General features: G+C 47.6%; 1 protein-coding gene across 4 annotated transcripts in view; it reads right to left on the bottom strand.

The window, feature by feature from the left end:
* The window catches only part of LIX1 (limb and CNS expressed 1), a 206,902-nt gene that overhangs the window by 142,864 nt on the left and 49,324 nt on the right, over window positions 1–14,714 (bottom strand). For all 4 annotated transcript variants that reach the window (XR_008847495.1, XM_056537560.1, XM_056537558.1 and 1 more), the window contains exon 2: window positions 10,865–11,028. Coding sequence is in view for 3 of the 4 variants with exons in the window: in XM_056537560.1 (XP_056393535.1) it covers window positions 10,865–11,028 (164 nt within the window). In the remaining variant the exon portion in view is untranslated. The remainder of the gene's footprint in view (window positions 1–10,864; window positions 11,029–14,714) is intronic.

Genomic DNA, 14,714 nt, shown 5'->3' with positions numbered 1-14,714 from the left:
ACTAGCAACGGCTCACCTCTCTGGCTGCTGAAGATAGGCGCGGTACAAGGGAGTAGGCAGAAGCAAGGTCGGACGTAGCAGAAGGTCGGGGCAGGCAGCAAGGATCGTAGTCAGGGGCAACGGCAGAAGGTCTGGAAACACTGGCAAGGGACACACAAGGAACGCTTTCACTGGCACTAAGGCAACAAGATCCGGCAAGGGAGTGCAAGGGAAGTGAGGTAATATAGGGAGTGCACAGGTGATAACCCTAATTGGAACCACTGCGCCAATCAGCGGCGCAGTGGCCCTTTAAATCGCAGAGACCCGGCGCGCGCGCGCCCTAGGGAGCGGGGCCGCGCGCGCCGGGACAGAACAGACGGGGAGCGAGTCAGGTAGGGGAGCCGGGGTGCGCATCGCGAGCGGGCGCTACCCGCATCGCGAATCGCATCCCGGCTAGCAGCAGGATCGCAGCGCCCCGGGTCAGAGGACGTGACCGGAGCGCTGCAGCGGAGGAGGTGAAGCGAGCGCTCCGGGGAGGAGCGGGAACCCGGAGCGCTCGGCGTAACAGTACCCCCCCCCTTGGGTCTCCCCCTCTTCTTGGAGCCTGAGAACCTGAGGAGCAGACTTTTGTCAAGGATGTTGTCCTCAGGTTCCCAGGATCTCTCTTCAGGACCACAACCCTCCCAGTCTACTAAAAAAAAATTTTTCCCTCTGACCTTTTTGGCAGCCAAAATCTCCTTGACCGAGAAGACGTCCGAGGAGCCGGAAACAGGAGTGGTAGGAACAGATTTGGGAGAAAAACGGTTGAGGATGAGTGGTTTGAGAAGAGAGACGTGAAAGGCATTAGGGATACGAAGAGAAGGAGGAAGAAGAAGTTTATAAGAGACAGGATTAATTTGACACAAAATTTTGAAAGGACCAAGATAGCGTGGTCCCAACTTGTAGCTAGGGACACGGAAGCGGACATATTTAGCGGAGAGCCATACCTTGTCTCCAGGGGAAAAAACGGGGGGAGCTCTTCTTTTCTTATCCGCGAACCTCTTCATGCGTGAAGAAGCCTGTAAGAGAGAATTTTGGGTCTCTCTCCATATAATGGAAAGGTCACGAGAAATTTCATCCACAGCGGGCAGACCAGAGGGCAAGGGGGTAGGGAGGGGGGGAAGAGGGTGACGGCCGTACACCACGAAAAATGGGGATTTGGAGGAAGATTCAGAGACCCTGAAGTTATACGAGAATTCGGCCCATGGAAGGAGATCTGCCCAGTCATCCTGGCGGGAGGAAACAAAATGTCGCAAATAATCACCCAGGATCTGGTTAATTCTTTCTACTTGTCCATTGGACTGGGGATGATATGCAGAGGAAAAATTTAATTTAATCTTGAGTTGTTTACAGAGAGCTCTCCAGAATTTAGACACGAATTGGACCCCTCTATCCGAGACAATCTGCGTAGGCAACCCGTGAAGACGAAAAATGTGTACAAAAAATTGTTTAGCCAACTGAGGCGCAGAAGGAAGACCAGGAAGAGGAATGAAATGTGCCATTTTGGAGAATCGATCAACGACCACCCAAATAACAGTGTTGCCACGGGAAGGGGGTAAATCAGTAATAAAATCCATACCAATCAGCGACCAAGGCTGTTCGGGGACAGGCAGAGGATGAAGAAAACCAGCGGGCTTCTGGCGAGGAGTCTTATCCCGGGCACAGATAGTGCAGGCTCGCACAAAGTCCCCAACATCCGTCTCCAGAGTCGGCCACCAATAGAAGCGGGAGATGAGTTGCACAGATTTCTTGATGCCCGCATGACCTGCGAGATGGGAGGAGTGACCCCATTTGAGGATTCCGAGGCGTTGGCGTGGAGAAACAAAGGTCTTTCCTGGAGGAGTCTGCCTGATGGAGGCAGGAGAAGTGGAGATCAGGCAGTCAGGTGGAATGATGTGTTGCGGAGGGAGATCAACTTCTGAGGCATCCGAGGAACGAGAGAGAGCATCGGCTCTAATGTTCTTATCGGCAGGACGAAAGTGAATCTCAAAGTTAAATCGGGCAAAGAACAGAGACCACCGGGCCTGGCGAGGATTCAGCCGTTGGGCCGACTGGAGGTAGGAGAGGTTCTTGTGGTCGGTGTAGATAATAACAGGAAATCTTGAACCCTCCAGCAGATGCCTCCATTCCTCAAGTGCTAATTTAATGGCTAGAAGCTCTCGATCCCCGATGGAGTAGTTCCTCTCCGCTGGAGAGAAGGTCCTAGAGAAAAAACCACAAGTGACAGCATGCCCGGAAGGATTTTTTTGTAGAAGAACAGCTCCAGCTCCTACTGAGGAGGCATCAACCTCCAATAGGAAGGGTTTGGAAGGGTCAGGTCTGGAGAGCACGGGAGCCGAAGAAAAGGCAGACTTGAGTTGTTTAAAGGAGTCTTCTGCTTGAGGAGGCCAGGACTTGGGATCAGCATTTTTTTTGGTTAAGGCCACGATAGGAGCCACAATGGTAGAAAAATGTGGAATAAATTGCCTGTAATAATTGGCGAACCCCAAAAAGCGTTGGATAGCACGGAGTCCGGAGGGGCGTGGCCAATTTAAGACGGCAGAGAGTTTGTCTGGATCCATCTGTAGTCCCTGGCCAGAGACCAAATATCCTAGAAAAGGAAGAGATTGGCATTCAAACAGACATTTCTCAATTTTGGCATAGAGTTGGTTGTCACGAAGTCTCTGAAGAACCATACGGACATGCTGGCGGTGTTCTTCTAGATTGGCAGAAAAAATTAGGATATCGTCCAGATATACCACAACACAGGAGTATAATAGATCACGAAAAATTTCATTGACAAAGTCTTGGAAGACGGCAGGGGCATTGCACAGTCCAAAGGGCATGACCAGATACTCAAAGTGTCCATCTCTGGTGTTAAATGCCGTTTTCCACTCGTCCCCCTCTCTGATGCGGATGAGGTTATAGGCGCCTCTTAAGTCCAATTTAGTGAAGATGTGGGCACCTTGGAGGCGATCAAAGAGTTCAGAGATGAGGGGTAAGGGGTAGCGGTTCTTAACCGTGATTTTATTAAGACCGCGGTAGTCAATGCAAGGACGTAGGGAGCCATCTTTTTTGGAGACAAAGAAAAATCCGGCTCCGGCAGGAGAGGAGGATTTACGGATAAAGCCCTTTTTTAGATTCTCCTGGACGTATTCGGACATGGCAAGAGTCTCTGGGGCAGAGAGAGGATAAATTCTGCCCCGGGGTGGAGTAGTACCCGGGAGGAGGTCGATAGGGCAATCATAAGGCCTGTGAGGAGGTAGAGTCTCAGCTTGTTTTTTGCAGAAAACATCCGCGAAGTCCATATAGGCCTTAGGGAGACCGGTTACTGGAGGAACCACAGAGTTACGGCAAGGGTTACTGGGAACCGGTTTTAGACAGTTCTTGGAACAAGAGGACCCCCAACTCTTGATCTCCCCAGTGGACCAATCCAGGGTTGGGGAATGAAGTTGAAGCCAGGGAAGTCCAAGGAGAATCTCCGAGGTGCAATTGGGGAGGACCAAAAGTTCAATCCTCTCATGATGAGATCCGATGCTCATAAGAAGGGGCTCCGTGCGGAAACGTATGGTACAGTCCAATCTTTCATTATTTACACAATTGATGTAGAGGGGTCTGGCGAGACTGGTCACTGGGATGCTGAACCTGTTGACGAGAGAGGCCAAAATAAAATTTCCTGCAGAACCGGAGTCCAAGAAGGCCACTGTAGAGAAGGAGAAGGCAGAAGCAGACATCCGCACAGGCACAGTAAGACGTGGAGAAGCAGAGTAGACATCAAGGACTGTCTCACCTTTGTGCGGAGTCAGCGTACGTCTTTCCAGGCGGGGAGGACGGATAGGACAATCCCTCAGGAAGTGTTCGGTACTAGCACAGTACAGGCAGAGGTTCTCCATACGGCGTCGTGTCCTCTCTTGAGGTGTCAGGCGAGACCGGTCGACCTGCATAGCCTCCACGGCGGGAGGCACAGGAACAGATTGCAGGGGACCAGAGGAGAGAGGAGCCGAGGAGACGAAACGCCTCGTGCGAACAGAGTCCATATCTTGGCGGAGTTCCTGACGCCTTTCAGAAAAACGCATGTCAATGCGAGTGGCTAGGTGAATAAGTTCATGTAGATTAGCAGGAATTTCTCGTGCGGCCAGAACATCTTTAATGTTGCTGGATAGGCCTTTTTTGAAGGTCGCGCAGAGGGCCTCATTATTCCAGGACAATTCTGAAGCAAGTGTACGGAATTGTACGGCATACTCGCCAACGGAAGAATTACCCTGGACCAGGTTCAACAGGGCAGTCTCAGCAGAAGAGGCTCGGGCAGGTTCCTCAAAGACACTTCGGATTTCCGAGAAGAAGGAGTGTACAGAGGCAGTGACGGGGTCATTGCGGTCCCAGAGCGGTGTGGCCCATGACAGGGCTTTTCCGGACAGAAGACTGACTACGAAAGCCACCTTAGACCTTTCAGTGGGAAACAGGTCCGACATCATCTCCAGATGCAGGGAACATTGGGAAAGGAAGCCACGGCAAAACTTAGAGTCCCCATCAAATTTATCCGGCAAGGATAAGCGTATCCCAGGAGCGGCCACTCGCTGCGGAGGAGGTGCAGGAGCTGGCGGAGGAGATGACTGCTGAAGCTGTGGTAGCAACTGTTGTAGCATAACGGTCAGTTGAGACAGCTGTTGGCCTTGTTGCGCAATCTGTTGTGACTGCTGGGCGACCACCGTGGTGAGGTCAGCGACAACTGGCAGAGGAACTTCAGCGGGATCCATGGCCGGATCTACTGTCACGATGCCGGCTGGCAGGTAGTGGACCCTCTGTGCCAGAGAGGGATTGGCGTGGACCGTGCTAGTGGACCGGTTCTAAGCCACTACTGGTTTTCACCAGAGCCCGCCGCAAAGCGGGATGGTCTTGCTGCGGCGGTAGTGACCAGGTCGTATCCACTAGCAACGGCTCACCTCTCTGGCTGCTGAAGATAGGCGCGGTACAAGGGAGTAGGCAGAAGCAAGGTCGGACGTAGCAGAAGGTCGGGGCAGGCAGCAAGGATCGTAGTCAGGGGCAACGGCAGAAGGTCTGGAAACACTGGCAAGGGACACACAAGGAACGCTTTCACTGGCACTAAGGCAACAAGATCCGGCAAGGGAGTGCAAGGGAAGTGAGGTAATATAGGGAGTGCACAGGTGATAACCCTAATTGGAACCACTGCGCCAATCAGCGGCGCAGTGGCCCTTTAAATCGCAGAGACCCGGCGCGCGCGCGCCCTAGGGAGCGGGGCCGCGCGCGCCGGGACAGAACAGACGGGGAGCGAGTCAGGTAGGGGAGCCGGGGTGCGCATCGCGAGCGGGCGCTACCCGCATCGCGAATCGCATCCCGGCTAGCAGCAGGATCGCAGCGCCCCGGGTCAGAGGACGTGACCGGAGCGCTGCAGCGGAGGAGGTGAAGCGAGCGCTCCGGGGAGGAGCGGGAACCCGGAGCGCTCGGCGTAACAGCTGGCAGCCATTACACAGAACTGCAATGACTGCTGGGAGTTGTAGTCGGGGCTGCAAGTAAGAAATAAGAATAGTAAGGAGACAACAGGGGACACAAGAGCTGGAGACACAGAACAGGTATTGTAGTGGTACTCCGCCCCCAGACATCTTATCCCCTATCCAAAGGATAGGGGATAAGATGTCAGATCACCGCGGTCCCGCTGCTGGGGAGCCCTGGGATCGCTGAACCGCGAGTTCGCTCTGCACGTAATGACGGGCAATACAGGGGTCGGAGCATCGTTACGTCACGGCTCCGCCCCTCATGACATCATGGCCCGACCCCCTTAATACAAGTCTATGGGAGGGGGCGGGGCGGTCGTCACGCCCCCTGCCATAGACTTGCATTAAGGGGACGGGCCGTGATGTCACGAGGGGCGGAGCCATGACATCACGCTGCTCCGTCCCCTGTATCGCCCGTCATTACGCACAGAGCGAACTCGCTCTGCGCAGTAATGATAGCGCTGTGCCGCAGCGGCGATACCCGGGACCGCGGCGATCTGACATCTTATCCCCTTTGGATAGGGGATAAGATGTCTAGGGGCGGAGTACCCCTTTAACTTCCCCGGAGCACCCCTTTAATCTCACTCAATGGCTTTAATGGCAATATTGATCTTGTTGCCCAAAGCAACCAATATTGATCCATTTTTCATTTTTATCTAGGGCAGCTTTGATACAGTAGGTCAGCTTGTCCACAAATATTTTATACAATTTTTACTTGCTTTTGGATGTAATAGCCATACATGAGCGATGTTGTGGATCAGTAAATCTCTGGTTATGAGGTCTTAAGTAATGACACAGCTATGAAAACATCCAACTAGGCTTGCAAAGAGCATTATGCAACATTATAACAGAAGTGAAAGCCAGACAATGATTTGTATTGCATTATACGGTATTATACACTGGATGCATAGAACAAACATTTACATTTTATCAAAACAATTTCATGGCCTATCAATCAAAATAATATGGGAAAATCTCTGGGAAACAAAAAACATGGTATACTGTAGCAAGGAAAACAGCAGATGTGTAACACATACATAAATATTTAGCTTAGTAACGTTTTGTCTATCAGCATTTTTCAACATAGAGATTCCATTAGCATATAGGTAAGGAATCTATGGATAAATATTTTTAGACATTCTTGCATATTTAGCATATTTTCACACACAGATATGACTATAATAAAGTGATAGAGCAGACCGTACACATTACAATAACATTTGGCAGAATCCACTGATTTTCACATGATTGGATAACGTTTTTATGGTATTGGGGTCTAACACAAGAATATCCTCTGTCCCAATAAGATGACATAGAAGAAAGGAGATTGATCCAGCACTTGAGTAAAACTTCCAGCTTTATTTGCATCATTTAAAAACAATGTTGACACCAGTGTGCACGGGACAAGGTATGGAGGCGTTTCTGGCGTGTTCACGCTCTATATCACAGATAAGACGAACGGTATAAAAGAAAGGACTGTGTAGCTATAGCATATAGTAGTTCAGGCTTCATAGCTACGTATCAAGACAGTCTAAAGGGGTTGTCTCACAAAAACAAACCCATTTCATATTGAAGTTGTCCTGCTGACACAGGTCTGGCTTCAGAGACCCCTAAACGGCAGTGGCAGGGGGTGTGGACCGCACTGGGTGACACCGACAAGCGGAAAGTAATCTCAGGATGGTGTCACCCCAGCTACGCTTCGCTGCCTCTGCGTCCACAGAGGCATTACACTAAAATGGTGGAGCTGTAGCTGTCAGCTCCCGCTCCAACTTTCACTCTCATATGCTGCGAGCACTTCTTGCTTGCAGCGTGTGAGCAGTAGGCATGCGATCTCCCAACAGGCAGGCGCCAAACGTCACATGATTGCGCCGGCCTGCCCAGAGATCCCATCCCCGTGGCTCACACACTGCAAGAAGAGAGGGAGAGACCTGCTTGTGGGAGCGTGGTTTTATTGTTTTTTTTTTAAATTGTTTTTTTTATTTTTTTACTATGGGGCATTTTAAAAGCAGGATACATTATTACAAAAGGGGGCATTATAAGAACATGGGGAATTATTACAGCAGGGAAAATTATAACAAAAGGGGGCAATATTACAGCAGGGGCATTATAACAAAAAGGGGTATTATTACAGCAGTGGCATTATAAAATAAGGAGGCATTATATGTGATGGGCACATAACGGGCCATTAGGTTTATGTGGGGGGTGGGTCAAAGGAAATATTATATGTGGGAAGGGGCACAAGACAGGGGGGCATTTTTATGTGGGGGCACAGGATGGGGCATTATTATTATGTGGGGACACAGGATGGGGCATTATTATTATGGGGGGGGGGCACAGGACAGGTAGCATTATCATATATTTTATGTGTGTGGGCACAGGACAGGGCATTGTTACTACAGTGATCCCCCGACCTGCCATGGCCCCGACATACGATAATTTCAACATACAATGGCCTCTCAGAGGCCATCGCATGTTGAAGGCAGCATCAACATACGATGCCTCTGTATGTCGGGGCCATCGCATAAATGGCTATCCGGCAGCACAGACTGCTTCAGTTGCAGTCGGATAGCCGTTTAAGGTGCCCCGTGTGGTCCGGTGATGATCACTTACATGTCCCCGACGTTCCAGACCGTCCTCTTCGGGCTCTGCTGCATCGCCGTCGCTCACCTTCGTCGTCATCACGTCGTCGCGCACGCCGTCCCGTCATCCAATAGGAGCGGCGTGCACACGAAGTGATGACGGCGATGAAGAGCGACGATCCAGAAGAGCAGAGACGGTCCGGAGCGGCGTGAATACGGCGACAGCGATGGGAGGGTGACATCCAGGGCAGTGGTGACGGTCTGGAGCGACGGGGACAGGCGAATATAACTTCCTAAACTTTACATTGCACGGATCCCTCAACATACGATGGTTTCAACTAACGATGGTTCATTTGGAACAAATTACCATCGTATGTTGAGGAACCACTGTATATGAAAGTGGCACAGAGTGTTTTGCATTTCAGAAGTATGGTGTACATTATAGGAAATTTCTGGAGTGGTACGGTTTTTATGGGCTGCAATATGGTGCAGTATTATATTTAGAGGATGCACTGTACGGCCAGATTATATATTCAGAGAGCGCAGCGAGTGGAAGTATTTTATGCAAAGGATGAAGTGTGTGGTAGTATTATATTCAGAGGGTACATTGTGTGGCAGCATTATATCAATAATTGCTTTCATACAGAGGATCAGAATGCGCTGATAAAGTGATGCGCCAGTGCCATCTGGGCATCAAGTTGTGTAGACATAAGATTTAGCTGGAACAAGTCCTGATGGTATGTACCAGATGAATTAGATAAGGTAAGATTATAGAGAGGACGCTCACTGTTGTCACTGTGCATTCCCCTCACTATGTCCCATTAGGGCTGGAGTCACTTGTTTTTTCAGCCATCATTATTGCAGAATTTACAACTCCCAGCATAACCTTACCACTACATAGATCATACTGGGAGCTTTACGAGGCAATTGGCATATTTGATTATTACACTGGAAATAATTTTTTGCAATGCGTTACACCACTGGCGTCCATCACAACAGGCTATAAAATTACTTTGGGAGGGTTGTATGGGGTAACACCATTTTCTATCGCACCGGGTGACAAGAAATCCTAGCAATGCCACTGGCTACCAACTAAGTTCATGTCAATTTTTAACGTGAATGGTCTGGTCAACCATATGTCCTAACAGGGACACTGGAAAATATAGGTGTATTTTGAGGCCCCATTCACACGGTGAAATTTCCGTGGCTGAAACATCCAACATGGAAATTCTGATTCTGGCCTCCGCTGATATAATTGAGGTGTCTGCTTGGAAATGCTTTGCTGTTTTTGGATATGGTCCTAGCGCCGATATGTTCTGCTGGGGCCTGCAGCCTGCGAAATGTCCACTCCGAAATTTTTCGGGCGGCCATTAAACCAAGTGAACAAAACAAACTTAAAACTACTACCTGGCACTTTATTTTACAGCTTCTTGTAAAATTAAACTAAATTTGAACTGATTTATTTCAATGCAATTCAGTAGGAAAGAAAAGCCATTTTTGGATGCTTTTTGAAGCATAAAACAGCCCTTGAGGTCCAAAAACTGAGCGGGAACAAAAGTATGATCACAGTGTATTTTCAGGCATATTTTAATGTAAAAAATGATGCATCTGTGGAAATCATGTGACAGTCATGCAGAGGAAAAGTTGACCAGTTGCCCATAACAACAAAGCCGATTCTTCTCAAAGCATGAACTTCTTTTATTATTTTTAAAAAGGCCTCTAAAAAAATTGAAGAAGCGATCTGATTGGGTGCAACGGTCAACTGGGCAACTTTTCCTCTGCACAGGATTTGATAAATTTCCCCAATTGTGTGCACAAACAACCACTTTCCCTTAGACTTACATAGAGCACATTAATGCGGATGCAACATTTATGTCACGATGCCGGCTGGCAGGAGGTGGATCCTCTGTGCCAGAGAGGGATTGGCGTGGACCGTGCTAGTGGTCCACGCCAATCCCTCTAAGTTACTACTGGTGTTCTAAGTTACTACTGGTTCTAAGTTACTACTGGTGTTCACCAGAGCCCGCCGCAAAGCGGGATGGTCTTGCTGCGGCGGTAGTAACCAGGTCGCATCCACTAGCAACGGCTCAACCTCTCTGACTACTGAAGATAGGCACGGTACAAGGGAGTAGACAAAAGCAAGGTCGGACGTAGCAGAAGGTCGGGGCAGGCAGCAAGGATCGTAGTCAGGGGCAACGGCAGGAGGTCTGGAACACAGGCTAGGAACACACAAGGGAACGCTTTCACTAGGCACAAGGGCAACAAGATCCGGCGAGGGAGTGCAGGGGAAGTGAGGTATACATAGGGAGTGCACAGGTGAACACACTAATTAGAACCACTGCGCCAATCAGCGGCGCAGTGGCCCTTCAAATCGCAGAGACCCGGCGCGCGCGCGCCCTAGGGAGCGGGGCCGCGCGCGCCAGGACAGGACCGATGGAGAGCGAGTCAGGTACGGGAGCCAGGGTGCGCATCGCGAGCGGGCGCCACCCGCATCGCGAATCGCATCCCGGCTGGAGGCGGTATCGCAGCGCACCCGGTCAGTGGATCTGACCGGGGCGCTGCAGTAGCGAGGGTGTAGCGAGCGCTCCGGGGAGGAGCGGGGACCCGGAGCGCTCGGCGTAACAATTTATACCTGAATATACACTGTGTGAACCTAGTCAAAGAACTGTTCCTGTCCTACAAGCAGAGGGCATTCTAGACTGAGGCTCTCATTTCTCACCACCCTCACCTTCCTATGTAAAACATGAAAGATATACAGAGAAATATCATTCTTACCTGAAAGTTTCCAAAACAGCTTCCTCCAGGTAAAGTAACATAGCAAACAAATGGTGGATCTGGAGATGGGACTGACTCATAGGCCACCAAGCTTTCACTGGGGAAGACTGCCTTTCTTTTCTCTTTTTTCTCCCAGAACTCCTGAAGTAAGGCGACTACATTTACTGCAATACATAAATATAGGAAGCATTATATATATAGCATTTTATAAGTCACTATTTCACTTACATTTTGTTTAGTGATTGAGTTATGCAATGAGGATGATAGAAAGGAAGAAAACTGAAAGTAGCAAAAAGTAGGGAAAAGAAAGCCTAAATTCTTCATCCATTTTTCCTAGGAGAGATACATTTGTTAAAATGATAAATTTATGATGCAGTTGGTCTGGAATAATGCAATTAAATGTGTTTGTGTAGATGTATCGCTGAATGAATAAATGTATAGAAGTGGGTGACACTATGATATACTAATGCTATTCTTTATATAGAACTTTCACCAAGTCATTGTCAGACTGAGCCCATTTTATAGGCTTGACCGATACAATGAAGTGGTATCTAGTAATTGTCCCTTCGAGGCGGATCCACAGTCTAGTCTTGGAAGGGGCACTGCCAGACAATTTTGTGTGCTTGACAAACAATAAGAAGTTGCTTACAGAACTTGCAGGACCCGCAAAAGGTGATCGCTTAGCACTACATATGTTGGTGAACTATCATTTCTCATGAGGCTCTTCAATACTTTAGATTTTCGTTCCTCCTTTCTTTTTCCTTCCCTCTTCTTTTCCTCACTCCTGTTTTGCATCAGTGCAAGTCTATGGCAGTCACGCCCCCTCCCCTAGACTTGTATTGAGGGGCCGGGGCAGTGACATGATCCTCTGGCCCCTATATCGATAGTCATCAGGCACGGAGCGAAGCTCGCTCCGTGCACCAGATGACAGGGGTGCAGCAGGAGAGATTGTGGGGTCTCCCAGCAGCAGTAACCCCGCGATCAGACATCTTATCCCCTATCCTTAGGTTTAAAGGTAAGAATTTTTAAAGGTAAGAATTTTTCCGCCTTCATTAGCTCTATTTTCTCATTGCCCCCTTTTGGGTCAGCCACTGTGTCCCTTCAAAAAGGATTAAAAAAAAAAAACAAACCCGGGGGAAGTAGTTATATATCTTTATATATATATTTTTTAACACTATATACTGTGTGCACAATAATTAGGAAAGTTGTATGTTCCAGGATTATTTTAATATTGAACAGCTACAGTGCTTTCTATTAATCCAAAATGTTAAGAAACCTTAAACCTAAATAATTAAAAAAGTAAAAAGTAGAGTCCAGTATTTCGACATGATCGATGTCAGAGACCGGATACCTATGCAGCCTGGGGTCAGCGAGTCCTGTATGAGTAAGGAGTTATTCTGGAAACGCAACTGCTATGTGTGTTCCTCATCGTAGGACCTATAGTAAGCCACTAGGGGGTATAGGGTGATATTTTGACCATACCCAAATACCCAAAGTCCATCAATTAACTTTTTATAAATCTATTTTTCTCCTAATGAACAATTAAAGAGATTATAGTATAGGATTTGGATTCAAAGTTTTATTGAATGAAAGAAAAGTATATATGTCAGTAGTTATTCTCAGTGATAGTGTCACATGACCACCAGGACCAATAAAAGTAGCGGGCTGTTGCAGCCTCTATTCCATACACAACAGTTAGGTTCCAAGTTCTCTGTCGATTCATTTCACAATAAAACTCCTATTAAAATGAATAAAATATCTATCCATCAAACGCGCGCGCACACACACACACGCACACGCACACACGAGAACCTCTGAGTATGTTATGGCAGTGGGTCTCAGGAGATGCAGGGCATGGATACAGGTCATTCCCATTGTGTTTTCATAACATTCATAGTATTGATTTCTATGAATATATACTTAACATTGCTACATCATGATTACTTATGTTCACCTTTGGCTATTCTGAGCAGCTTATATTTCTGCAGGGGAGGTGGTTGAAAGGGAAATCTCCACACAGAAAGTCCCCATCCCATACTGATGATATCAAATAAACAGTATTACATTTTCGGGTTGGATCTGGGAACAGAACATTAAGCTGCAAACATTCACAAGGTCTTCTAGAATCCCTGTCGGAGTCATTTTGGTTTGGCTGTTCTACAGTCAGAGGAATACAACATCTAATAGTCAATCTACACAATACATTAGCTTGGGTTTCTTAAAACCTTTTATTCACCTGTAACATCAAAAGGTTATTCTATAAAAATGTCAAATGAACTCCAGCCTGAGTCTGCAGGAAGACATCCGAGTGCATTTAAATCAATATCAGCTGTCAGGTTCTCCTTGTCTACATCACAGACCATATTATATCCACATCCTCCACTGTGCGCTATTCCTCTGGGTACGGTTATTTTGAAATAGTATATAAAATTACTGAAGAAAAAATATAGAATTATAGAATAATAAAAACATAGAATAATGAAAAATAGCAGCCGGTATTGGCAAATTCTATGGTTCTACTTGCAGGACTACAAAAAAAGTCATTTCACTATCTATATGCGGCCGTGTGTGTGCAGTAAGGTTTGGAGACACGAATGCCCCAACGTTACTATGACACGCTGGCCCGCCTCCAAACTGTACTGCACACACAAGGATGCTGCCGGGAAGCCAACTGTTTAATGTGTATAGGGGTCTCCTGACTCTCCCCAACAACAGATGAGGGAGAGGAGTGTTGGGCATTTTGGATTTCAACTGCCTGATTCTTTTAGTCTTGATGAGATAAGCAGGCAGCGGCTTACCCCACCTCTCTCTATTTAGGATTTGTGAATATTCGACTGTGGCACTGTAATAAAACGCTGAAGGGGGACAGGTTAGTCTATATTAAAGGGGTTATCCAGGGAAAAAAAAAATTATATATAATCAACTTTCTCCATAAAGTTAAACAGATTTGTAAATTACTTCTATTAAAAAATCTTAATTCTTTCAGTATTTATGAGCTGCTGAAGTTGAGTTGTTCTTTTCTGTCTATGTGCTCTCTGATGACACGTGTCTCGGGAACCGCCCAGTTTAGAAGCAAATCCCCATAGCAAACCTCTTCTACTCTGTGCAGTTCCTGAGACAAGCAGAGAGCACTGTTGCCAGACAGAAAACAACAACTCAACTTCAGCAGCTGATAATTATTGAAAGGATAAAGATTATTTAATAGAAGAAATTTAAAAATCTGTTTAACTTTCTGGAGCCAGTTCATATAAAAAAAAAAAAAAAAAAAAAAAAAAAGTTTTTTCCTGGAATACCCCTTTAAGGCATTGTTTAGCACCAGACTTCTCTCCATTCTCTTCAGCTTTAGACACATGCCAGGGCAACATTTGCAATGATGTGTGGTGAGCCATGGGGTGGGAAGGCGAGGTGTAGGGGGGCAGATGTTGTAGCCCAGGGGCAGGTGTTATTAACCCCTAAATATTTGTGACACCAGGGTGTGGTTTTCCCGGTAATCACCCAAACGGTAGTACCACAATCCCAAGGTTAGGCAGGGCAATAATAGTCCAAGGCCAGGTTAGGGTTAACGGTAGCTTTACTGAGGAAGACAGATGGAAATAGTCTTTACAGCTAGGCCAGGTTCCCGGAGAGGTGGCCAGTAACCCAGAAGGACCTTGCAGCTTGCTGGAACTTGTAGTGGCTTTGACAGACTTTAGGACAGCCATGCTGACTTTAATAGACTTGACTATAGACTTGACTGCAGGTAGTGACAGCAAACATAGATGACTTGACTTACTGACATGTGGCTGTAGGTTAGGAATGAGGCCTCCAGATGTGCTGGACACTAGCTCTGAGATGTCTGGTCTTTACTGTG

This window comes from Hyla sarda, chromosome 1 (genome assembly GCF_029499605.1).
Source record: "Hyla sarda isolate aHylSar1 chromosome 1, aHylSar1.hap1, whole genome shotgun sequence".
In the NCBI taxonomy this organism is placed as follows: Eukaryota; Metazoa; Chordata; class Amphibia; order Anura; family Hylidae; genus Hyla; species Hyla sarda.
The sequence above is the reverse complement of the archived record's forward strand: the minus strand, read 5'-3'. Positions and strand labels throughout refer to the sequence as shown.